Genomic DNA, 27,096 nt, shown 5'->3' on the forward strand with positions numbered 1-27,096 from the left:
AATTCTAGTTTTAGTTGTGATTCATAGATCTAGTAATGAATTTAATAATATTAAGTTGTGTATTTAAATATTTGGCTGTGAATTTAAGAACAAAATTCATAGATCTGGTAAAATCAACAATCATAAATAATATGTGAAATTCAATGTATTTTATAACGACGAAAACAGATTCTTATACATATTTTATGACAATGAAAGGCGATGCTATATACTCCCTTCGTCCCAACTAACTTGATTAATATTTCTTTTTGGGTCATCTCAGTTAAGTTAATCAATTTTTTTATATGGAATAAATATAAGCAAGGTAACAAATAATCACTTATTCACTTTATCACAAAATACATTTAAATTGCTAATTTTTTAAATTTCATGTAGAAAAAAAGTTGATCAATTTACTCGAGACGGTGGTGGGAGCATATAAGAAGACTAGGTTATATTATCCATCAAGAAGATTGGGTATTCACATCTACGCACAAACCTAACGCATCCATTCACGTTCAAACTTAAGATGTACCACAATATAAAATGACTAAGTTTGTGTTGACGCTAAAAAAAGGACTATTAGGCTCAACTTGTATTTCACATATGCTTTGATTAAAGGTCAACTTATTTATTTACTTTTATATTTTTGGTGATGGGAAGAAATGTACATGCCGAAGTCATAATCTTTTAATTGTAAATTCACTCATTCCATTAAGTAATACATCCAATTGAGCCGAAATTCGAGTAAAATTGACAACCTTGAATCCTCAATTTCTGCTTACATGTGATATTTAAATCTTTTAAATCAATATATATATATATACACATGAGTGAGAGAGAGAAGATTTGGACTGGTTCAAGAAATTTAAGTTTTGTTGTAAAATAATTAATTAATAACCAATAATTTGACATTATGTGGGCGCGCTAGCTAGTGGAGGCTGGGGAGCCGTGGCATAAATTATAAAAGGGATAATTGCACGTAAATACATCAATTTTGATGAGAATTTATTTTTAATTTGAATTTTAAAAAATATATAAAGTACATAAATTTTAGTTGTTGTTCAAATTTAACTCTGTTAAATCCTAAAATATTCAAAATCGTCCCCTCTTTCAAAATAAATTGTACAAAAGTCCACTTTCAAATTTATGTATACAAAAAAGTCCATTTTCAAATTTGTGTGTTAAAATTTAATTCTCTCCGTCTCACAAAAATATGAACATTTGCAAGTGGGCACGGGTTTTAAAAATATTAGATAAAAGTGTATTGTGAATGAAAAATGAGTCCACTTTATAAAAAATAGAGATGAAAAGTAAAGGGATTGTGGTGGCCTGGTGAGGTAGTGTACCAAAATAGAAATATTCATATTTTTGTGAGACGCCCCAAAATAGAAAAATGTTCATGTTTTGTGAGACGGAGGGGGTAATACATAATCTTGGTGAACATATTTTCTTATAAGTATAAACCTCATGCTCTCGTTAAAAAGGTAAGAGAGCGGGTTTTAATTGAGAATTTATAAAATATTTAATATATTAAGTAATTAACCCTATGTGGGAGGAGACTCCAAAGAAATTATGGATCCGGATAATTGTCCGAGATACAATGCATACAAGATTATTCTTCGAGAGATGGAGGATAAAAGAGATAGTCAACGAGACAATCTCAGATGGTTCGAACGATGCCTTGAAGGACATGTTCGTCGAGTAGAAGACGGAGAAAATCTTCGTAAAATTATCATGAGTGTTGAACATTATCAAACTCATAATTTAGAAATTGCCGAGTTCCAAGCAGAAATAAGACGAATCCAGACAAGTCTCTGACAGTTGTCCGAATCCATAATTTCTTTAGAGTATTCTCCCACATAGGGTTAATTACTTAATATATTAAATATTTTATAAATCATCAATAAAAATTCGCTTGGATACCATTTTTGACAAGAGCGTGAGAAATCGTGGGATTTATAATTATAAGAAATCATATTCATCAAGATATTTTATAAAAAAAATTACACATAAATTGAAAAGTGGATTTTTTTGTACACATGAATTTAAAAGTGGGCTTTTGTGCAATTTATTTTGAAAGAGGGGGTAATTTTGAATATTCTAGATTTTAATAGAGTCAAATTTAAACAATAACTAAAATTCGTGTTAAAAAAAATTCTCGCCAAAACTAATGTATTTACATGCAATTATCCCATTATAAAAAGACGTGTGAATAAAACTTTACATAAAGAGACTAAAGTCTACCATTACACACATTAGCAACAAACAAATTAGGTATGAGAACCAAATACATAACTAATTAATATGCACGTCTAGTGCTGTTTCTATAGATTAACTAATCACACCAAAACCTCTTATTTTTATTTTTTTTACTTGGGGGAGTTGGGGAGGGGAGCAGTGGGGTTTGAACCCGGGACCTCACTGTTCACACACAAGAGATCGCACCGCTTGATCTAGCGATGTAATTGAGTGCATACCAATTACCAAGTCATCGTCGCCCGCAACTATAAACATTCTTAGAGCATGAGTAACACTATCCTCGATAGCTTACTCGAACTCGAGTATTGCACTCGAGTAGCCGTTGCAAGTGAGTGCTTGCTACTCGAGTTATCGAGTATGCTCGAGTGCAATTTTTTTTTTCTTTTTTTTTTTAATTCTCTTCTCCTCTTTAAAAATTTCTCTCTCCTCTTTAAAAACTAAAAAAATCAAGTAGGCTATCAAGGAATTCCAATGCAGCACTACCTACTCAATAACAAAACCACTATCAAGTAGGCTATCAAGGAACCCCATTGCGGATGCTCTTAAAAGCTATATGTAGATAGATTCCCACCAGTGAAGAACTATGATGAAATTTGTTATGCATTAGAAATTCGTAGTCGGTGACGTCCTCATTTGCCCTCTACCATATGCAGACGCAAATACTTGTTCAATTTATTTCATTTAAATCCATATCTTCATCAACTTGTATTAAATCCATCTTCAAATGTATTAACTTGTTCAGTTCCATTTGGCCAATAATTTTCTATATAAAGGAAGACATTATTAACAAGTGAGAGAGAGAGAGAGAGAGAGATGGCCGGAGGTGGTGGAGAGGGAGCTTCCCTAGAGTATACTCCGACATGGGTGGTGGCGGTGGTGTGCAGTGTCATCGTTGCCATATCCTTTTTAGCCGAAAGAATTCTCCATGTTTCCGGCAAGGTAATAAACATATCGCTACATTTAATTTGTTTGTTGAATTCTGATGATTCTCTTTATGTGCAGTATTTATTGAAGAAGAATCAGGGCTCTCTGTTTCAAGCCTTGCAGAAAATCAAAGAAGGTCTCATTTCCCACTCATACAGACATATACAAGTATTAATCAATATTATAGTACTTGATTGAGTAAATTAATGATGCAGAGTTGATGTTGCTGGGGTTCATATCTTTGATGCTGGCTGCATTTCAATCCAGACTTAGTAAAATCTGCATTCCTAAGGGCTGGACCAATCACTGGCTCCCTTGCAATAAAGATCTCAAATCCACCGCCCACTTCGCCACCTTTTCCCGCCGCCTCCTCGCCGCCGCATCCGACTCCGAAGGCTACTGTGAGGCCAAGGTTCAATTTCCCCTATCTCTCTCATGAAAAGTCTAATTTTCTAATGCGTAATTGATGGATCTTTTTAATTAGGGAAAGGCGCCATTGCTGTCTGTGCAAGCACTGCATGATCTCCACATTTTCATCTTTGTGTTAGCTGTTTCCCATGTTGTATTCTCAGCTCTTACACTCATCTTCGGAGGTTTGAAGGTAAAATCTTTTTGGTTTTTTTATTTTATAACTTTTTTTTTCTCTTTCTTGGGCACTAATTCATTGTTTAGTGACACAGATACGACAATGGAGACACTGGGAAGAATCCATACTGAAAAAAGAATATGATCCGGAAGAAGGTAACATATAAAGACATGAATTATTTTATTTATTTATTTATTTTTACTAATTGTATTATTTGTAACTAATTAAGACATGATATTGAAATCTTGCAGCCATTAGAACTATAACTCATGTCCAAGATCATGCCTTCATCAGGAACAGATTTTCGGGCATCGGTAGGGTTCCATTTTTTGGCTGGTTGGTAAGTCACACCTCACAAAATTAAATCTGTGAAGAGAAATCTAAATATGTTTTTAATACTTGGATTTTTTTTTTACTATTTTCAGAAATCTTTCTTCAAGCAATTCTTCCGTTCAGTCAGCAAAGAAGACTACACCACCCTCAGGCTTGGCTTTGTTATGGTATTAGTATTAATTTTGCACAATGTTTTATATGATTTGATTCAATTTTTGCATCTGAATTATATGTTTGTATGTAGAATCATTGCCGAGGAAATCCCAAGTTCAATTTCTACAAGTACATGACTCGTGCACTCGAAAATGATTTCAAGAAAGTTGTTGGAATTAGGTTAGCAGAGACAAATTAACTCAACACTTTGCTCTTTGATAAATAAATAAATATCACTTTAACGTCTGTATTATTTATCCTGAACTATTGATAACATCAATCAAAGGCGTCGAACAATGATTTCGGATTTCAAGTGTAACTTAAGCTTGATTGAATGATGATCTTGCTCTTACTATTTGTTGATCTCAACTGCAGTTGGTATCTTTGGGTATTCGTCGTTCTCTTCTTGTTGCTCAATGTGTATGGTAAGAACTCCCCATCTCTTGATGAAAATTAATATTCATTTTCTCCACCTAATATGGATCTATGTAGGTTGGCACGCATATTTTTGGATCTCCTTTGCTCCTCTAATAGTAAGTACTATATATAACACAAATAAAGGGAAAACTGCCGATTAAATCACGAACTAGGCCCCATTTTTTTGGTCTAAGTAATGGAAATGAATGCAGCTTCTGCTTGCTCTTGGGACTAAGCTGGAGCACATAATCATCCAACTAGCTCGAGAGGTGGCGGAGAAGCACATAGCAGTCGAAGGAGACTTGGTTGTAAGCCCTTCCGACGACCACTTCTGGTTCCACCGGCCGCGCCTCGTCCTCGTCCTCATCCATGTCATCCTCTTCCAAAACGCCTTTGAGATCGCCGTATTCTTCTGGATGCTCGTCATGTACGGCTTCGACTCGTGCATAATGGGAGAAGTCGGCTTCGTCATTCCTAGACTCGTCATAGGGTAAATTAACTCAGGCACACTCCATTAATTGAGGATTAATAGATCATAAACGAGGATTGATAAACCCCGATTGGATTTAATTAAGGTTTTTGTGTCAAAACTTACATACATCGATGAATGAGTGATTGTTTTGGTGCAGGGTGTTTGTGCAGTTCCTTTGCAGTTACAGCACTCTACCGCTCTACGCCATTGTTGCGCAGGTAACTTACAAACTCTGAGATTAGTGGATTAGTGATGTGACTGTGTTTTTATTTCTTTGGTGATAACAATTTTTATTTATTTATTTTTGAAGATGGGGAGTTCGTTCAACAAGGTGATATTCGATGATAATGTTCAAGCCGGGCTCGCTGGTTGGGCTCGAAAGGCCAAGAACAAAGGCGTGGCAAAGGGCAAGGGTTCAGTTTCTAACCATCAAGAATCTCCTCTTCTCAAACTTGAAATGATGCAGAGTCCACCTACAAACCATAATAATGGGCCAACTCCAGAAATCAGACATGCTACGTGATTCAAACAAGGCATATGTCCAAGATTGTGTTTGGATTGAAGAAGTTGAAGACAAAGATCCAAACTTGTACAATTTGACTAGTATCATGTGATCATCAATTCAAAGTCTTTCAATCTATTTAGTGACATTTCATGTATGTTGTGGTGTGTGAGTGTGTTTCATTTTTTTCATATCACTCTTGCAACTGGGCTTTACACAATCATAACATTGATAATATTAAACAAAAACACCAATCAAAATTTTTATGATAGTTTGGACGCAAAACTGTAATATATATTCCCTAGTATCAAATTTTGAACTAGATCAGGACTATTAAATATTACATAACAGATACATTGCAAGTGGCGGGCAAGAAAAACAGGCACCTTACAATCTTCACGAATCCAAGCTGCTCGTATGCAGTGTAGAGGTGGTCGCCTTTGAATCGTGTCACAACAGGGCACGATACGATTGCCATTCTCACCAGCTACCTAATTGTTTCTGGATCTTTGAATTTTGAGAGGACCTCCCACCTTTGTCTTTGTAACTGTTTCTAGAGGTTATGGCTTTCCGCCTCCCACGAGCAGCTTGGATGGCCCGTTGTCGTTGCTTGGTCAGACGCTTTTCAAGTTCAGGGTCATCATCATGCTCCTCTTCTTTCTCAGAATTATCGTCTGCTGAATTATCATCGTGCTCAACCTGTCTATCTTCCAGGGCCATCTCTCCGCTTTGGCTAGGTTCACTGGAAGTATGTTGATGCATATTATTTTGATTGTTTTCTGAATCACCTTCGTGCAACTTATCGGCTTCCTGCAAGGAGAGTTTTTTATATTCAAGAGGCCAACATATAGGTACAAATTAGAGATACAAGTCATGATGAGTAAACTTCATCAGAATTATGATACGCTGGTTACTATGTGCTTAGTCAAGAGCACTCTAAATCCATGAAAATCATGATGTAAGAATGACGGGTTCACTCACGTCAAGCATCAAGCTGAATACGATGATAAAAAATAAAATAAAATAAAATAAAATAAAAAATATGACCTACAAAACTCAATCAGTCTGTAGGCATACAATGAAATCTTGGTTTACAGGCACAAGTTAAATCTAAAATGCGAACGCACCTCTCTAATCAAGCTCAAGGACTCGAGACCATTTAGGGTTGCATCATTTATCTGACCAGCAGTATCATCTTCATCTTCATCCTCACCTTCTCCAGAATCAGATCCCAGATCTTCCTCTACATCCCCATCAACAAACTGTGTAATAAACATCAAAACAGAAGCCATTTTAGCAGGCCAGAACTTAAAGAATTACCACCATATTCCATCAAATGTGCCAATCGACAATCGTACATTGAAAAATATTCATACTTTTGTAGTGTAAAGCATTGTGCCTCAAATGAGATATTTATACAACATGTGAGCCTTTGATCTAAAGGTAGTACCTTCTCCATATCCTCTTGATCCTTCCTAGTGAAACCACTAGCTTCAAGTTCCTTGTCCAGGACACCAGAAACTTTATTTATGTCTGAAAACTGTGGCCGACAACTTCCATCTAATTCTACATCTGAATCATCACATTCGACTTCTTTTTCATCAAAAGAGAGGTGAAACCTATTAGAAGAACCAAAAGGGAGACCGTGCAAGCGTTATTATATCAAGATTCAAGCGCAGGGGTAAAAGTTGTAAGAGGGAATAAAAAAGCCTTGGGATTACGCACATAACTGAATGCTGGTCAAACCTGTGGCCTCTCAAAAAAAAAATCTTTGCTCAAGCTAGTAAATACTGGTTGTAATTAATATGCTTGAACTGTAACTCATGAATAATGATGAAAACTTTTCCAGCCGATATTTTGATTTCAACTTAGAAAGCAACACAAATAGTTTGAAATGCAACTTAAATATTTATCCAAACTCAACACAATTATGCATGTTATAATTAAAAATCTCTCTACGTGAGATATGTAGGGAGTTTGAATGAATGATTTCATCAAAATCCTAATTTGATCTCAACACTAACTCCTTTTTTATTTTACAACATAGCATTTTGTTTGAAATAATCCACTTACCTTTTCCGGAAAAACTTGAAGATGCACTCAACATCGCGGTCAAAGTACCTAAAAACAGAGGAAATTAATATCTCTGATAAAATTTCATCCTTATGAAAATCGTGGAGATAAATCGTCTGTCATAATGGGTTTCAAAACATACATCTGTGCATTTCGGTGAGAAACTGAAACCATTTGCGGAAAATCAATCATTGTCACCTTCTCATCATCATCAATCTACAAAGTGAAAATAACAACTGGTAAATGGTGGATGTAAATATGTGTCAGAACCTTAATAACAACAGAAATAAGCTTTTAGCTAGTAAAAACAGGCCAATACTAAGACAAGTAGAAGCTGCAGAAAACAACATGTTCTGGATCAGTAAAACACAATCATGTGACATTGTGATCATTAAATCATCATACAACAGCTTACCATGATATTAAATTCATTGAAATCGCAGTGGATGAGCCCATGCTCTGCCAGGCGAACAACAAGACCAAGGATTGTTTCAAAGATTGTGTCGGGGTTTGGCAACTCCTTTACCTGCACACTGCACAAAACAGGACAATCATACGCAATTCTAGTCCATCCCAGATTCAAGTTGGAAACCAATTGTTATTCATTAATGAGATGCCTTTTGACTGTAACTTCCTTTCAGATCGAAATTTCCTTATTGTAGGTTTAAGGATTATGAGATTATCTTAATTACAGCAATGCCATGAAACTCCTGTTGAAGAGACAACTGACATAATAAAGCTGTAACCAAACCATTAGAATCAATAATATATACCGTGTGTGTGTGTGTGTGTGTATATATATATATGTATATATATTGCATTTTCCATCTACATCCCTTCAAAACCAACTTTACTAGTACAATTCATCATGCAACTCCCACAACAAAAAGGTAGGCGGAAAAATATGGCACCTTTTGATTTAATTTAACCTCCAGGCACATAGCATTGCCTGTAAAGTTTAAACCCAGAAATGGTACTGACTTAAACTTATAAGACTGTAACCGGAAACATAGAGATGACCATTTATCCATTTGCTCCATTGGAAAATTGAAAAGTAGCCAACCACGATATTGCAATTGGAGTCTTAATAGGAATTCATTTCTCTTATGATTTTTAACTTGCAACAACCTGGCAAGTCAGCTGAATTACTATTAAGTCATGAACAATGGCACCACATACCTCTATTACATTGTAGTGACCCAGAGAAAAAGAAGAAAAAATATATTGAATACGTTAGACCATATGAAACTTAAACACTTACAGCGGGTAACCTTGGACGAGTGACATGATAACACAATGTCGATTGCAATCCACTGCATTTGGAACAGGAAAGCCATGTTCTTCCAAAGCCTGCCCATAAAGATGTGAAAGATTAACTAACTTGACCAAAAGAGCAGCACCTTCTTTTTAGCTTCACCAACACAATTAAGCTATCCAAAAAAATTAGAAGAGAGAGAGAGAGACTACAAGAACCAAACCTTCATAAAGGCAAATTCTTTGAGTGCAGCAAGCCGTGACAAGTATAGCCAATTAAAGCTTCTGCGATGCCTCAAATAATCACGTTTAGACTTGACTGCTCTAAAAGAAACCCTACCAAGCCTGTGTAACTTCATAGCAAGAACTGTGCCATCTTCAGTAGCAACCTCAAATATATCTTCAGAAAAGAAATTTAATCAATACCAATTTGTGATTATAAAACAAGCACATAGTAAAGCTTCAGCAGGTGCAAGGCGTCCATACCAGACTCCTTCCCCACACCAATCTGGCGACCAACAGAAGCAAAAACTCCACGGTTCACCAATGTCTTGATCGCAAGAAAGTCGTAGCCCAAGTATGTTAGCCGGAAACCATCATCTACACCAAGAATACACTACACTCAGATTTATCCTAGTAGAGTGTGCAAGCAGACAGTAGAAAGCAAGAGTGAAATTCATCAACAATGTCTTATCTACAAACATGATCAGGAAACCAAAATATAGTAAAAATATCGTCTTCAACATATTTTAAGATACATACTACAAAAAGTTTTTCGCAAACTAAAATTAGCGAAAGAAGAGGTAAACTAACACTTGGAAGAGTCATGATGCACCAGCTTGTGCTTGAGCAAATTCTTCAGTACTTTATACGTGCCGCCATGCCTAAGAACAAGCATATACAGAAACACAACATAATCAAACACCAAGAGTAAAAAAACGGTGAATTCAAGTATCCAGTAAATAAACATACTTCAATGACGCGATTCGGCCGATCAACTCCGCCGGTACAATTTCATGCTAAACCGAATTTCATGATAGGAAAAATACAAAAAAGTAATTATTTTTTTTCGAGAAGAGAAAAAAAAACGATAAATTAGAAAAGTAATAGCTCAAAAAGGAGAAAGGAAAAAGGAATTGGTAGGAGAAGAGAAACAAACATTGCGCATTCCCATCTCGACGGCGGTAAGAACTCTGAAGTCATCCTTCGACAGATACCTCAGAGCATTCACATCCAACTTCATAGTTTCCTGCTCTCAGCTGCGCAGAGAATCAACGATTTAATATTCAAAATCACGATGACTGATGAGAGAAATTGAAGGCTGCAGAGATTTTTATTACTAGTATTCAGAATATCTGAGTCGCAGCGCGGCGGAGGTTATATGTACTTCTTTCTGGGCCTATCTAATTGAGCCTCTCTAATTGGGCCTGCTACAACTTTAATACTAATAATTTTCTCTTTCGGCCCGTTTGGTTAAAAACGATTATTTGAAAGAACAAATTTAAACTATATTGAATTTTAATGAAATAATAAGAATTTTGAAACTAAAGAAAATAGTGTGATATTTTAGGATTGTGATTACTTCATTAACTAAGGTGATCTTTCAATTTTGGAAATTAAGGTATTTTTCAAAAAAAAAATCTAATTCAAATCCAGGGTTGGATGTTTAAAAAACTGTTTAATTTATACGTTACACTAATTTATGATCTAAACATACCTATTTAACAATCTTCGTAATACAGCAACATCTGTGTGACTGTCTTTCAAAAAAAAAAAAAACATTTGTGTGACTATGTTTGATTTGGTAGATGTGATAGATAAGATCGATAAGATTGAAGATGTGATTAAATAATCCACCCAACTTTGTGGTGATAAACAATCACTCATTTGAGTGATTAGATGCAGACCGAATTATCAATCACGGGCCTAATCATGCAAACCAAACACTTGATTAATATGAATTATTTTATCAATCATAGCTTATCACTCAAACCAAATGCCTCCTACTAATTTTGAATTGCAGCTGTATGTATTCCATTTCATTAGAACTGCAAGTCCAGTGGATCTAAAAGGCTCAAATACTGTTTTTTTTTTTTTGAAAAAAAAAAGAAAAAAGAAGAAGAAGAAGAAGAAGAAGAAGAAGTATACAGTTTCCAGCAAAATTTTGCAACTATCAATCTATATCAAAAAAGTCACAAAGTTCCCAAACAAATTTGCTGTGTGATTATGCTCCAAAGTAAATGATCACATCAGCTTGTATATAATCCATCAACCTACAACCCTAACTGCAAAAGGTTGAAGGATCTCGTTGAAAAAAAATCGGTGTCAGAGTCATCTTCTTATGCCCAGTAGGTGTGGATGTGAGCAGATCTCCAAGAAATTTTGCAATCCTAAAATCAGCTCTTGCAAGAAAAGATCGACAGGGGAAAGGGTAACGGTTTTTGCAGCATATATTCATGAAGTATAATATAGAGCTGACAAAAATATCAACAAGTCACCAAGAAGAAGGCCAACCACATCAAAGACGAATTTTGGAGCAAATAATCCCCAGACCTGCAATGAATGATATAGTAGTATTATGATGTAATAGCTGAATAATACTGAGTCATCGCTCAAGTGCAAGTGAAACTCATAATACCATGAGATGCCGCCTTTGTATTGTGACACATAACATTGTGAATGTGGTTGTTATGGCTGTGATGAGTCCATACATCAAATACACCTGAAGACAAAGAGAGACCTATAATTTCCAGCTCAAGTTCCAAAAGAGCATTTGAATATGAGACTTCCAAGGAAAACTTACCTGACATATTCTAATACAAAATACTTGTTTGCTCTGCCTCAGCAGATAACCGCGCGCAATGAGCGGAAGTCCAAATATAGGAAGAATGTGTGAAAAACCGAATGTGTCAATGGTGAGAAGGATTGCTTGCCGAATAAGTTTGAATTCATCAAACCTGAAATAGATGGAGATGCTTAGTTCAGATGCATTGACAATATTGTTTGGACTTGGAAGAAGGAACAAGCAAGGCCATGTGTGTTCTCACCCAATAAATGCAGCTGCATATCTGAGGCCATCAAAAGCACACCTACACAGTGAAAGCATCATGATCTTGAGGCAAAAATAAGGGGGGAAAGGCAAAAAAACGAGTTATGGGCCATACTAAGTAAAGTCTTTAACACCAAAATAAACTATGATCACACACATCTCATATCACAATGTGCTCGAAACTTGGGAGAAGCATAAAGCATCTTACCAATGACCGGTACTGAAAAACATGCACACAGCCAGAAGGCTCCATTGGGTTACAGGAAGGGCATAAGAGAAAGATCCAGAAGAGTAATTTTCTGTGTTCTGTTCCAAGGCCATTAATCTAATTAAGCACCAACCTATAGAGAATAAATGCAAAGAAAACGTATTAATCACTGAGCTAACTCTTACTACTCACCAGTTTTATTATTAATTACTGAAAAATTAACCCATTGAATATAATACACACTAAGGACGAAAAAAGGTAGAGCAAGAACCTCCGATCAGCAAAGCCAAGAAAGCAAGGGAACCCTGTTTCCCAGACAACAAAATGGTCGCCGGACTCCATGCAGCTATCAAGGCCAATGCTTTAACAACTGTACTTTGTTCCAAGTTTGAGGTTCTCCCCCTATCAATAAGTTGACCTATGACCAATAATGAGAGTTGTAGAAGTCCAGCAGCATAGATCACTCGAGGGATTAGGTTCCCTTTTATACGCCAAAGTGAAAGGCTTGAACTCAGTACACTGCTATCTGAGGCCCAGTTTAAGAGTATGAGCATATAGTTAAATAGAGTTCCTGCAGCAACATACTTCAAAATGCCCTGAGAAGAACAAGAAGTGATGCTCTTGTACAGAAGATATGCAACGATAACAAGAGCTAACATCGGAAGAACTTCAGCAATATACATCCAGAGCTCAGAATTATTGTCAATTCCCAGCATGTTTGAGGAATTAATCTTCAAGAACAATGAGTTCACAGCCTGCTTCAACTGTCCTAATTCAATACTGATTCTGAGAAAAGGAACCAAAAGACAAAGCACAAGTGCCTGCAGGGTTCCAACACAACTTTAGCAATCAGCAATGTATTGATATCAGGATCCATCCAACAAAGACATCAGAATTAATGTGTATGAGCCAAAATCACCAAAGGTAAAATGATGACAGAAGCCTACTTCGGATAGCATCATCTTCTTCATTATAGCTTGACGTAGTTGAAGTATTGCAGTTGTTGCCAAAAGAAAACTTGCCACTCGCCCTTCTTCAACTGCATCAAAGTAATGTGGAATGAAAACAAATAGCAAAAAGTGGAACGAGGAAGCCAAAATACATAGTATCAGAATCAGATTGGTGCTTACGAATAAAACTGTTAGAAAGGAAACTCAATGCACGTATCAGAATTACAATACAAGCAAGATTCGCCCCCAAAATATTCATAAAATAGTCAGACAAAAATGACTGGAGCCCACATAACTTGTCCAGCCTCCTGATGAGAAATACATGTAGATAAAGTGAACTTAACATGACGCAAAAGCCTATTCCCATAATCTTCAAATTGAATTCAGTCCAGTTGGATCGTGCTAGTGCAGCAACACTTTCCAGAAACTTAGAATATGCATCAAGTTGCCGTCTGACTAAAGCCAGTGGTACAAAAGCCCCCAGGATATTTCTTGAAGTGATTGACCAAAGTTCCTGTGCCTCTGAATATAGCTCTGATACATGCAGCAAGTCTTTATCCGAAAATCCAATTAATGATAAAGATGAATAGACATCGATATATTTCTTCACCTACATAAGCAAACCCTGAGTCATAGAAGAGGGTGGGCAGCAATTTATTCTTTATAGCAGAAAAGAGTAAATAAATATATAATGCTGATTTTGGGAAGCACGTCAAGTGCGTACCAGATATATAATTACATCAAGTTAGAAGAGCATTGAACATGTATGCACATTTTGTGAGGAAATTACTTGAGCAGGTCGATGCACCAATGGAACTAACACCTATTTTAAAGCTTGGGTAGTTACTAGTTAGATAAGCATTTGTTATAGTTATTTGGTGCTATCAACAGAGTTAACTACATTCTATTTTTTAAGGTTAAGCACAAGCACTTTTTCCATATAGAGGTGTCCTTTTGCTGTTGTGGTACCATATTAATAACTGTCATTAAATTAGAGACGTCAGACAACAAATAACCTTGACACCACCATTTGTGTTAGAACATTCATTGACATATCAAAATAAGGCATACACAAGAAGAGTATGCTATCCTTTTGTGGACATATAATGGATTTCTAAACAAATTCATCTTTATGTGATAATTGATATATTCACGAGAACATGAACGCAATTTTGTGGCCAATCTAACTTCTGTCAGTTGCATAAACCAATATACTGCTTTGGTCCTGTCTAGGGAAAAGCGTCAGATACACTCATAATGTTTCTTCTTAGGATCAAACAACCCCCTAAAGTATTTTTAGGTACAAATAAACTCTTAAAATAAATAGATGAAAAATTGACATAATTCTATTTTGGAGTGGTAATAGTAGGGAAGGGCATGTAGTCAACAATTACAACAATTAAGGGCTTATTTGCACCTAAAGATACTTTAGAGTGTTACTTGATCCTAAGAGGAAACATTTGGGTGTATGACCCTTTTTTCCCAATTTTAAACGTTGATATTTCCAAACCAAAACTAATGTTGATATTTCCAAATCAAAACTATGCATAGGGACCACAAACCCAATTTTGATCCAAACACCAAATAAAATTTCCTTAAAGAAAGAAAAGTTGTATAGATTTTATCACTATCAAACACTTGGACTTGAACCACATTGATACCATACCGCATGCGAACCATGGGAAGCATAATGATCTACTCCCTCCGTCCACCAATTCTTGACCAATTTTACCATTTTGGTCCGTCCATCAATTCTTGACCCATTCCATTTTTAGAAGTATTTCACTCACAATAAAGTGGGACCATCATTCCCCTCACAATATACTCCACCAATTTCTTAAAACCCAAGCCATTATGAAATGGGTCAAGAAATGGTGGACGGAGGGAGTATCATATTATGAAGGATAAAAACCAGCAGGGACATGGTTCTATGCATTAAGCAAAACAAAACAAAACAAAACCCAAGCAACCAAGTATCACCTTAACCCTAAAGTGCCAGGCCCGTATGCTAAAAGAGGTATAAAGATTAGGAAACATGTACCTGCCAGGAATTAATACAAAGGGCATTCACATAGTTCAGCATCCAACTTTGAACTTCTGATGAACTTTGATCATCACTAATAATCGACTCTTCCTGATTCCATGTACCACCAGCCAAGGAATAGAGTTCAGAGTTAACACGCCCAATACTGAAAATATGTGAACTCATTAAAATTTCTTTAGAATTATATTTAACTAATTAGAACAAAAATAGGGGGAAATAAATAGCTACAGTATTCCAGAAAGACATGTCATGAAGTGTATTGCATTTTTCCATTTCATCAAAGATCTTAACTAAAGAACAAAGTGTATTTTATTCATATTCTAAAGTAATAAACACTGTATAACTTATCCAGAGTTTTAGATACATGAAAACTCATAACAGAAAAGAAATTGAACAATCCTCTTTTGAAATATTTTTTTCCTTATTGATTCATTTTATTTCTCGGACAAGCAGTTGACATAGTTTTCTGATAAAAATGACATTTTCCTCAAAGGCATCACAAGAATTACATTACTTTTCAACTAAAAAAAGAGGGGGGAAACAAAAGCAAAGAAGAAAAAGATAATGAACAAGCTTTGAGACGATTCTTGTATCAACTACCTTCCAAAAGGAATTGGAAGACCAAGCAGAGCAGAGACAGTTGCAGCAAAATCTAGCTGCAAAGATAGGCTAGAATAAGTTAAATTATTTGGACAAACTTATTACTGAGCTCACCAGCATCCTGAGATTCATTTAATTGACCAACCTGTTGAATTGAGTTAGTGCAGACTCGCCTTCCGTGCTGGAAATAAGAACAGATATTATCATAGTATTAAAGGAAGAATAGAATATTTATTGATCATTAGATGAGTAAAAATATTGAAAATGATATTAGACAAAGGAATACAAATTCCTTTATTTTAAAATTACGTAGAAACGGAACGAGAATATTATATGCATTGGCATGAATCTTATATTTGAATATGATATCAGGACCAAAAGAATTGAGAGAAAGATTTTGGATTTCTAATCATGTTTATTAACCAAGCTTCTATATTATATACTCCCTCCGTCCTTAAACATCTTCCTAAGGGGAGGCGGCACAGATTTTAATAAAAGTTCGTTGTGTATTTGATAAGTGGAGAAGGGATCCCACAAATTAGAAAAAGTGATGATAGTGACTAATGGACCAATTAAAATGAAAAGAGGTGGGTCCATTGGTGGCAATGTGTGTAAATATGTGGAAATTGTAAGGGTGATAATTAGTGAAATTGTTTCCAAAAATATATTAGGAAGATGTTTTGGAGACGGACGAAAAAGGAAATAAAGGAAGATATTTCAGGGACAGAGGGAGTATTATGTATTCTTATTGTTATTGGCCATATCAACCCAACCTCTTCTTTTCTATTTGAGTGGTCAGTTGAGATTTTTTTTTTTTTTTTTTCCTGTTTTTTAAGACTTGGAGAGTGACAAATTTCAAAGGCTAAAAAGAAGGGTTCACCAGGAAGGTAGTAAAGGACTTCAACAAGAAACTTGACTTGTGTAAAAGAATGATCACAATTGTGGGAACTGAGTTCCAACTCTTACAACTTCTTTAGATTTCCTCCCACAAGATTTTTTCTTATCCTGTCCAGCTATTTCCTGATCGCTAAACTTTCTCAATACACAAAGTAAATGCACTCTAGTAATACTGTGGTCTGAAGATTTAGACATACCACATCCAATTGGCAAGACGAACTCTCAGCTGCAGCAAGTAATGAATTAGGCTTCTTCATACTCAACGCAAAAATTGCTGTTTCCACCTGCATAGCAGATTGCTAATATAAGTACTGAGCAGTAACCACATATCCTTAGAGAAACTAAAGAGAGACAGCACCTCCTCAGCAGTGCCTCCCCCATGATCACCATTGAGTGTCTGCCCATGATCTCCCATGACAAGAAGCATTGTATTTTCATGCAAACCACCAGGTCCACTTTGGCTCTCCAGAGCTCTTACAACTTTCTGGGGCATTAATAAAATGTCATTTCATGGTTATAATAGATGGGAATAATTTCACCAGGAAAAGAATGTCAAAACTATTTCTAGAACTTTCCATTCCCAAAATGATGGGAAAAATATCTGGGAAAATAAGTTGTTTCCCGATTGGCATTTCTACTTGTTTTAGCTGCTACTACATAACAGAAAATTAAATGATTAAGAACCTCTATAACTTCATTGTATTGCTCCAACTTTTCTATCATTGGGGCAGAGTCAACTCCATATATATGCCCAGCATGATCCTGTATCATGGCTTTTACATGAGATATTATATATATATATATATGGGGGAGGGGGAGGAATGAAAAACATAAAACATATGTGTGACTGAAAAAACTTAAGCCTGCTGCATTTTAAAAACATTAACTGCTAATCACACGAGATTTGAGATTTCAACTAAAATCTGGTTGGAAATTATACAATTCAACTAAAACTGGTTGGAAAAGCTGGAAATGATACAATAATGCATTGGAAGAATGGTATCTTGGAAGGAATCAGATCTTTAAGGACATGTCATATTCTGTTGAAGATTATACTTGTTTTTAGATATAATGCTACATTATCTTCATATACTGGTGTTTGAAAAACTACTGAGCTGTCTAGTCAATATATCTCGATTGTTCCAAGGCTATCAAACCAGAACTATAAAAGGTGGAATTGTAATAATGTTTATTCACTGAACATGAACAAAACCAGTATCGTTTATGTTATCTGGCAGTGATGACTATTCTATCTACTCCGTCATTTTTCCCATGAGGCTATCGTATACTGCAGCATTTCTCTTAAAGAATGATATATTAGAATCTAACTGGAAGATGGATTTCTAATTTGTTTACTTTCATATTCATTGAGTACTTAGCCAAGACAGGTGGCTATGTATCATTCTCTTCACTGAACTCTTGTTTCTCCATTTGTGGAGAAGAAGACAGAGAGTAGGGAAAGAAAAAACAACAGTATCTCTAGGAAAGAAACAACAACAGTACGGCAAGGCTCACCACACCGAGAAAATGAGCTATTAGCACATCCCAATCTTCTTTGTACAGGGTGGGGAATAAGTTTGTGATGCACCCATTGTCAACCTGACAAAGGAAAAGCCATGAAGAATTAAAGATATATAGAAGCAAATAAATATACAGAATGAAAACTTAACAGAGGAATTGTTGCAGAGTTTATGCTCTCATCGAGTGTCGTGCACAGCAAGGGCTGTTTTAGCCGTTGGCTCTTGCATGGGCTCAAAACTTTAGGTCGAATAAATAGTTCTCACCCGATAATGGGAACTTACCTAGGACCCTCGTTGAGTTCGACTCGGTGTGCAGGGCGTTGGCAGGAGAAAGGTTCTCTAAATTCTTGTTATTTATTCATTTGAGTTATCAATTACATTCCTATTTCCTGTGATTTTAGTGGCAGATTCTTATCTATAACAGAAATTCTACAGACACAGGTATATCTAATGATCATAAAAAAGAACATTACCGTATCAAGGTCTTTGACATTAAAAGATGGGAATGGATAAGATGTGGCAAAATGATCTGGAAATAATTGCACCCATGTATCATCCCCCATCATCACCACTCGCTTCCCATTTTGAACCAACTATAAGCAAAAAAAAAAGGAGAAAAAATATCATATATTAGAAATGTTCAGCTATTAAGTAATAATCAGATGTAGGACAGACCTGATGTATCAAGTTATCTTCAAGAATTGCTGGAGCACCAAAACTGTTCCCCACATCAATAAATGTGGGAAGTCCACCCGTAGTCAAGCCCTGGATACAAAAACGTTAACAATTAGAGCAAGAAGATACATCAATAAAGACTAGGTTGAGATATAAACAACTAAGACTTCCATGAGAACAGTCCGAACTTCCTTATTTTAAATACTTGACGCATTAAACCACCAAGAAGAATCACACTTCTTGTTCTCAGATAGTATTTAAAAAAACATATATGAGCAAGGTCAACCAAAAAAATAAAGTTACATGCAGATCACTATCCAATGTGTTCTTATTACAGCACATATCAACAAAACCTGAAAAGATTCCAACTGATTTTTGTCCGCTGATTCCGTTTGGCTTTAACACTCGCTTGAAACCAAGTAGTATAAACTTTTCCCAATATTAGATTACCAGCACTGAGTCTGTGACAAAGCCTGAACACGTTTAAGCTAACAAAAATTTCCAAAGAAGTATGAGCACTCAATCCCAATTTATTTTTCCTCACTCAAAGTGATAAACTTAATTGAGTATAAAGCAAAAATTCGGGCATGACAATTATTAAATTGAAATTTTGCAGAATGTCCTCGATAGAACTAGATGAACTGATCTATATAAAGAGCAACTACAATTCTCCTACTTATAACAAAGACACGGCGCTCTAGGTTGAGTAGCCTGATGTCTTGGAATAATGGTAAAAGATTATGATGGGATAGCCACATAACATATATGCACCACGACTTATTCCAAACTGCAAACGGTAATAACAATCACCTTTAGACGCTGCAAGCTGGTGGTAGGGGGATCGGCTATAGCTTTGAAAATTCTTGTCGATGATTGGTTCCGAGCAGCAAGTTCATGCATCACTTGTAACCTATCCATCCACGGCTTTTTCTCTAGAAAACACAAATATATTTCTTAGGTTAAGTGAACACAGGATTTCACAAATAGTATCCTCAAGAAAGCAATAAGCAAACATCAAAATGCAGATTATACTAATTCAAAAAAGGCTGCATACCTGCAAAAAATGTGCTGGGAGCGACAAAATCAAACCTACAATAAGAGTGCCTCAGGGTAAAAGAATCCAACAAACCGATAAAAGAATAAAACAATCTCAAAGAGCAATTGCAAAATTGTCAACCTTAGAGCATCTAGAACGATGATAACAAGACGGCCAACAACAGGCTTGGTCCAACAACTTCCGTTAGCATCATTTTGATCGCGAGTAGGAGCAAAGCAGGGCGACTCCAAGACGTCGTTGCATTCACTATATTGGGAAAGCTCCGTGCGAGTAAGAAGGAAACCTCTCGTAAACAGCAAAATGGCCAAGCTGTGAAGCAGCATTATTCCCAGGAACGCAGAGAAAGCCCATCCACGCCCAATCCAATTCTCGCTTCTCCAAATCCGTTTCTCTGATATCCCCATTTTCCAGTATATGGGTATGATCCAGAGGTAGCGATCTTCTCAGAAATTGGTTCTAACATTAATTTCCATAGCTTTGCTGTGATGTGTTGTTAATTCAGAATCTGAGGAGGAAACTAAATAAATGAGTGAATGCTTCACTGAATCTGCTTGAGCTTAACCAAAATGGAGTTATGGTGAATTAAGGCAGAAGCAGAGAGCGAATTGAAGCTAGTAAGGTAAATTTTGTGCAGAGACTTCACTGGACTAACGATCACAGCATATGGTTTCTCGCCAAAACGGTAGAAAATTGTGATTATCTTTGATCTTTAGCTTAATATTCCTCCCTCCTCGTGTCATCCCTAATTATTCTACTTTTAAAACAATTATATCTTCCTTTATTTTCAATATTTATTATCCTTTACCACTAATAAACTCATCCTACAAAACCTTTATCATTTTTGTCCATTACTCTTTTATTTGGCTTATAACACTTTTATCAGTAGTTTTAGTAGTCTTTCTATACTTTTTTTTTAATCAGTAGTCTTTCTATACTTACAACAACTTTATCATATTCTTAGTCTCCGTACCGAATATAAAATGTAAGTTTATTTCGTGAATGGATGGAGTATTATTTTTTATTAATGATATGCTAAATTCGTTGGTGTTTTTTGTACATTAATACATATCTCATTCCACATTTGTTTGTCGTGTTCTACTCCCTCCGTCCCCAAAATAAGTTCCTCTTTGGGGACGGCACGGGTTTTAAGAAAAATGGTAAAGTGTATTGATAGTGGAGAAAAATATGTTATAATTAGTATTAGGAGTGGTGAAAAGATGAAAAAGTGGTATAATTAGTATTGGGAGTGGTGAAAAAGTGAAAAGTAAGAATAAATAAAGTATTATTAGTGGTGGGGTAGTTGTCCAAAAATAGAAAGAAAGAAAGAGGAACTTATTTGGGGGACGTCCCAAAATGGAAAAAGAGGAACTTATTTCAGGGACGGAGGGAGTAATAATTTAGCAACAAATATGATCTTGAAGATGTATTTGCCTTTCCCTCCAAGAAAACGCGTCTTGACATTGATACCATTAATTATAGAATTTGAATTATATGTATTGATATTTGATGTCGTACCTAATCTCACAATTTAATCTTATCAATGATAAATAGTACTCCTATCATCCATAAAAATATATCTTAATTTATATTTTTACTCGTATACAAAAATATGTCCTAATTTTTTTTCACTCAGAATCCCACCACTTTTGAATTTGTGGGATCATTTTTATCACTAATTATCTCTACCTTTATTTTATTTGTGAGACTCTTTCTCCATTTAATATATAAATAATTAACTTTTTTAAAAAACTTGTACCTTAGGACCTACTCCCTCCGTCCCACTGTATTTGAGACTCTTTCTATTTTGGGCATCCCACTAAGTGAGACTCTTTCCTTTTTGGGTAAAAATTTTCCCCTTTAAACACCTTTACACTTTTTCACCTACACACAAAAAACACATTTCTTAATTCCCGTGCCCAGAAAAAATGTCTCACTTACAGTGGGACGGAGGGAGTATTTTCATAGATGGATAGAGACATAGAGTATATATATTTAAAAGAATAGAGAATGATAAAGGATACAACATGAAAGAAAGAAAACAACATTAGTATTATACCCAAGATGTGTATAAAACAACATTACCAATTGGAAGAAAGAAAATAGCACTGCCAATGATAATATTAGTATTGCGATAGTAAGAAATGACGTACAACGACCTGAGTATATAACCACAGGACTCCGATCCATTTTCCTCGGTCGGAAACGAAGGTTGGAGCAAAAGCATGTAAGAGCCAAACACATATTTCCCACAAACATCAATAACAAATGACAGAGAGAGTGATGCCAACAACAATTCAAACATTCAAGCAGACGTCATTTCTCCGATTTTACAAGGCAAATTCTTCTAACAGTGCTTATCCGTTCGTAGGATAAAAGCATAGAACAAGCAGCATTCTCATTCTTCAGCAGCACTTGCAGCACTTAAGTCAACATTAAGATCCAGAACCTGAAAAACGAGCAAATATTGGGCATTTTCAGATGTTATTTCCATTAAACCAAACACCATGAGAATGAGTACAGATTTAAATCCTGCCTATAAAGGAAATGTAGAGGTAAGGCACCGCCGGAACTCTCTCGAGTCCTGGTAAGGTATAGGTTAAGGATACTCGATTCTTACCTTTCCTGTAATCAAGGTATACATATTCAGCACATCATCCACGGTGGACTCAAAGTGAGTGGTAGCATCATAACTCTGTCATGCAGGGTTATGTAAGTACATGTAAAAGGAAACGGTAACTAATCAAGCTCTAATTTTCAAATAAATTTATCTAAAAGCTTACTGTTGATATGAAGCAATTGTCTAGAGAAGGCTCGTTGACTGGTTCAAATCGGTCATAAGTCTCAAAGAATATCTCATCAACGGGTCCCAGAAGATCAATACCAGGTTTGAGTTCACTCTCGGGGTGATCAGTTTCTGCTTCAGTCGAGACAAAAGCAATGTATTTCCCTTTTGGGGCAACATTGTGAGAATAGGAGCAGCAGAACAAATACCTAGAAAGCCCAACAAGACAAAAGAACATCAGAAGTTAAGAAACTTCCAGTTCTCTAAGGCAGGAAACGTGTAAAGAGATAAAACAGCTCACGTGAAAGATAACATCACATGAGATCAGTTGGTTACTGGGTCCAAATCATACTTTTATTCACTAATAGTTTCTAATCATAATTTACATGCAACTAAAGGAAGGACCCATTCACACAACAAATAAGAGATACATCTTTAACTTGTCTCATATACCATCAATCATGACTCTGGAAATGATAAACAGGTTGCAAGGTCAGGGTAATCACTTACATGTCTGATTTGCGATTCAACTGCTTCTGGGGTAGAATAACTTGTGCTGAATTGGAATCATTGGTGTTTGGAATGGGGTGGCTCATAATAGCAATAGCTCTAGCAACTTTGCCAACCTTCCTAACCTGTAACAACCAACGTGTTATTGTTAATCATTAAATCAAGTGATCGAAGAAGAGACTGGTAAAACAGAGACAACTCCCATATGCAGAGTGCCTGGAAAAACTACAGAGTTTAGCAACTAATCAGCACCAATGTCATGCACTCTACTTGTTGAAGTATGATACCACTTCCAAAAAGATTTAAAATATCAAATAGTTATACAAATTAAATAAAGTGATATATAAGGTTATAAACAAAACATGGGGTGTCCAAAATATAAACAAGTTACCTTGTTTGAAAGGTAGGAGGGATCGCATACAACTTTTTTGCACTTAGCTGTCTCCCCTTCTGACGTAACACCACACACCTTGCCTTCCTCATCAAACTCAACCTGAAATGGGAAAAAAAATATATATATTATTATTATTATTATTATTAAATTGTCAGTGCACACGAATCACATTTTCGACAGCCAAAAACAGAACACCGACATTATTGTAAAATATAAATTTTCAAAAGTAAAAGTAAAAATAAAAGCATGGGATGAAAATGGGGTCGCAGTACTATCCGAGGATGAGAAATGGAAAAGGTGTGAAAAACTACCTTGCACTCAGGTTTGTTCAACATGTAGGTTCCACCATATACAGCACTTAGACGAGCAAACGCCTGGTGACAAAATGAAACTTCAATAACAACCAAAGTACATTTTTTAGAGGAAGGACTTTGAAGCAAGGAAAGTTTAAAATGCATAGTGAGTACGAAATTGAATAGAAAAGCAAAATAAGAATTCAGGAGCAGCAAGGAAGAACGAGATAGACCTGGGGAAGCTCTCCCAGGCCGTACAAAGGATAGATATATGGTGACCCTCCAGCAAAACGTGCTAGAGATTCTGCATAAAGCTATCATTCAAAAGAAAATATTAGTGACAAGTCATGTACAACTGTCTTTCGAACAAACAAACAAAACTGAACACTTGCTTTGGGAAGACAATAAGACTTACCTTCATCCTTTTCACAGTGTCCAATGCTGGTTCCTTTAAGTAATTGTCATCTCTATGGAGAGCTAGTGCATGACCAATGAAGTCAACAGTGTTGTCATCAAGGCCATATTTTCTGCATGGATTTTGATATTAGATATTTAAATGCTTTCAAGTAAAAATTAAATGCACTGCATGACGGAAGTGCGAGCCAAATCAAAGTGTATATATCAATTTTATGGTTCTAGTCAGGATATAAAATTATACAAAGGTTTTTTATGCAAATTGCTGAAAAGGACAGTGTGCTTGTTCCATAAACACACTAAAACCAAGACAATATACAGCCCATGACAACAGTAAAAAAGAATCTTAACATGGTCCTGATAAACCTTGCGAACAATTCTTACTTCATTGCATAAAACACAAAAAACAACAAGTGACAATTCTGAAGTATAAGACCTTCAAATGATAAAGCAAAATTCTAGAGGGCATACGCAATGAGTTCTTTAGCGGTAACTCTTGTCAAGTCCATGCCTTCGTGTGTTTTAGGATCATTTTCTTTGTAATCTTGGACATAAATGAAAAATTTCCTTGCACGCCTCTTTTCAAAGATGCCCATGAGAGGGGATTTCAGGGCCTCCATGTCAGTTGCAGGCACCTTGTGAATCTATTGCATTAAATTTACCACATAATTCAATCAGTATTACTGTATAACGTATCTACCGGAATACAAATGTGAATACAAACAAATGCAAACAAATCCTGAAAGGGCAAAGAAAATCAAAGCAGTGTGTTACCTTTCCTTTGTTGTACACAAAGCTGCCATCAACAGCTTTGAAGTACAAATACTTAGTTACATCGGTGTGAATTAGGACGCGAACAAGAGCACCATTTGCCATAATATACTGAAGCAAATGAAAACAACAGCATTAGCAAACAAGCAGCGATAAGGGATTGAAAGGACATACAGCAGTGTATATAATACAAACCTTAGGGATCATATCAACATTATAATCTCTGCTAGCACCCAACTGAGCTGGAGGCTTGTCACTTCCCCTAAACCTCTTCCAAAGCTGAGTGATCAAATAGATTGAAAAGGTAAGATTGTGGACGGGATTCTATATATCGTATAATCACCTCAAGTTGGAGTTTTTAATAGGGATTATAGCCAAAAAATACACGAACTTACAACAAAAAATATAAGTTCAGGTATATTTTGGCCAATTTGAAAGTTCAGGTGAAAATTGCAACTTTTATCAAAGTTCGTGTATTTTTTGGCTATAATCCCTTTTTAATAATACTGGGAATTTATTTCAAAGTGAAGGAAAGAAGCACCTGAATAAGATTAAGTGAAGTTGACTCCCCACCATAGTAGTCATTGCGATCCATATGTAGAACCTATTAGCAAAGACAATGAGACATCAAGCTCAAAACATGATTGAAGTACAACTGTTGTAAGTCCACAAGACTGGGTTTGAGATAAATTTTAAACTAACATTTATAGAAACAAATAATAGGTGAAATCATTAATTAGGAGTAGCACATGCACAGGAAGAAGCTACTTATATTTATAGACATGTCAAACTCATGAAGTATAAGCATCACTTATTCTTCACTGGAGTAACAAAAAAAGCACTGGAGGAAGTATAAGACATAAATCAGCCTTAATGCAAACGACCCATCACATTTGGGTAAATTGTGAGATATCAATGCATATAGAAACGAAAAGACACCAATATTAAATACATTTGAACTACAGCAGGTACAAAAAAGTGAGACATAGGGCCCAAGTACTTCGGAGACAGGATGCACAAACATTGGGCCAAGGTGGCCTCTGCTACCTTTACAACAACGTGGTCTTTGAGAAGATGAAGACTCTGATTAACATTAACATTAACACCATACCGGCATAGGAAATTCACATATCATATGCAATCTAAATTCAAATACATCAGATGCACCCTTGAAATGAGACCGGGCTGATTTGCAAGGAAGTCAAAGTAAAACAGAATCGCAGATCATATTTTTTTTAAAATTCGTACAATTTATAGCTCGTAATATCAGGAACACTCACACCACTAGATCAACACCAAATCCAATCTGATAGCACATACAACAATATGATCCATTTAAGCAGAACGAATCGCCAAAATGATAGCTCATCAACCCACAAATTTAAAAATAAAAGGCAATAACTAACAAATCGCTAACGATTTAGCATTTCAATTATCAGAGAGAGTAAGATATTGAACATTAATGTATACGGAAACCTTTAGGCCATCGACGGAGAGAAGACCGCTGAGGATGCATTCCTTGAGACCGGTTCCGAGCACTATCACATCGTACTCTTCATCCATCTTGAACTCTGAGTCTGAAACTTAAAACAATCTAAAAGAAACAGAAAAATGACAAATTCCGACACACAGATCAATAGGATCAATGATTTGGGGCAAACTGACTAGGGTTTTCTCCAAGAGTCAGAGGAGGTGAGATTTTTTTGTACGTCAATCCGAATACATAAATATATACTGTGTTGTTCGAAGGCAATGATGTTCTTTTTAATTTATTTGGTTTCTATTATAAGTAAATGAATGATCTGCACTCTGCATCCTCCAACTACGCTCAGTTTCCAAATCACGCCCTTGAAAACCTGTAAATTGTACTTTAAACCATCATAGCTCAAATCGGGCGACGGAGTACTCGAACAGTCGAACTCATGACCTCAGATTTTGGGCATTAACGTTCTACCGTTAGGTCAATACACACAATTT

At 35.9% G+C, this 27,096-nt stretch overlaps 4 protein-coding genes across 4 annotated transcripts; 1 reads left to right on the plus strand and 3 right to left on the minus strand.

The window, feature by feature from the left end:
* The first annotated feature begins 2,813 nt into the window (after positions 1 to 2,813).
* On the plus strand, positions 2,814 to 5,816 carry LOC130995501 (MLO-like protein 1). The gene is made up of 13 exons (XM_057920808.1): positions 2,814 to 3,180; positions 3,244 to 3,301; positions 3,381 to 3,577; positions 3,650 to 3,766; positions 3,846 to 3,906; positions 4,003 to 4,091; positions 4,177 to 4,251; positions 4,329 to 4,417; positions 4,613 to 4,662; positions 4,730 to 4,770; positions 4,867 to 5,144; positions 5,284 to 5,344; positions 5,437 to 5,816. Exons 1-13 carry the CDS (start codon positions 3,055 to 3,057, stop codon positions 5,647 to 5,649), a joined length of 1,455 nt encoding a protein of 484 aa, XP_057776791.1. The 5' UTR covers positions 2,814 to 3,054; the 3' UTR covers positions 5,650 to 5,816.
* A 23-nt stretch (positions 5,817 to 5,839) lies between these two features.
* Positions 5,840 to 10,319, minus strand: LOC130995492 (serine/threonine-protein kinase rio2-like). Its single transcript, XM_057920796.1, has 12 exons — positions 10,115 to 10,319; positions 9,928 to 9,974; positions 9,769 to 9,839; positions 9,442 to 9,555; positions 9,180 to 9,355; positions 8,963 to 9,051; positions 8,117 to 8,234; positions 7,844 to 7,917; positions 7,702 to 7,749; positions 7,079 to 7,247; positions 6,756 to 6,890; positions 5,840 to 6,438 (listed from the first exon to the last, which is right to left on the minus strand). The coding sequence occupies exons 1-12, from the start codon at positions 10,196 to 10,198 to the stop codon at positions 6,109 to 6,111; spliced, it is 1,455 nt and encodes a 484-aa protein (XP_057776779.1). The 5' UTR covers positions 10,199 to 10,319; the 3' UTR covers positions 5,840 to 6,108.
* Positions 10,320 to 11,077: 758 nt separating this feature from the next.
* Positions 11,078 to 20,702, minus strand: LOC130995522 (uncharacterized). The gene is made up of 20 exons (XM_057920842.1): positions 20,076 to 20,702; positions 19,953 to 19,987; positions 19,709 to 19,830; positions 18,899 to 18,988; positions 18,697 to 18,816; positions 18,219 to 18,302; positions 17,388 to 17,465; positions 17,062 to 17,187; positions 16,901 to 16,987; positions 15,952 to 15,987; positions 15,807 to 15,862; positions 15,204 to 15,351; positions 13,343 to 13,772; positions 13,160 to 13,251; positions 12,484 to 13,033; positions 12,213 to 12,345; positions 12,003 to 12,044; positions 11,759 to 11,912; positions 11,594 to 11,677; positions 11,078 to 11,508 (listed from the first exon to the last, which is right to left on the minus strand). Exons 1-20 carry the CDS (start codon positions 20,357 to 20,359, stop codon positions 11,410 to 11,412), a joined length of 2,850 nt encoding a protein of 949 aa, XP_057776825.1. The 5' UTR covers positions 20,360 to 20,702; the 3' UTR covers positions 11,078 to 11,409.
* A 1,283-nt stretch (positions 20,703 to 21,985) lies between these two features.
* LOC130995530 (guanosine nucleotide diphosphate dissociation inhibitor 1) lies at positions 21,986 to 26,962 on the minus strand. Its single transcript, XM_057920854.1, has 13 exons — positions 26,596 to 26,962; positions 25,661 to 25,723; positions 25,315 to 25,398; positions 25,123 to 25,230; positions 24,820 to 24,992; positions 24,350 to 24,461; positions 24,168 to 24,248; positions 23,953 to 24,015; positions 23,639 to 23,740; positions 23,248 to 23,372; positions 22,736 to 22,946; positions 22,573 to 22,647; positions 21,986 to 22,401 (listed from the first exon to the last, which is right to left on the minus strand). The coding sequence occupies exons 1-13, from the start codon at positions 26,680 to 26,682 to the stop codon at positions 22,351 to 22,353; spliced, it is 1,335 nt and encodes a 444-aa protein (XP_057776837.1). The 5' UTR covers positions 26,683 to 26,962; the 3' UTR covers positions 21,986 to 22,350.
* Positions 26,963 to 27,096: the final 134 nt, after the last annotated feature.

The sequence above is a fragment of the Salvia miltiorrhiza genome, chromosome 1 (assembly GCF_028751815.1).
Source record: "Salvia miltiorrhiza cultivar Shanhuang (shh) chromosome 1, IMPLAD_Smil_shh, whole genome shotgun sequence".
In the NCBI taxonomy this organism is placed as follows: Eukaryota; Viridiplantae; Streptophyta; class Magnoliopsida; order Lamiales; family Lamiaceae; genus Salvia; species Salvia miltiorrhiza.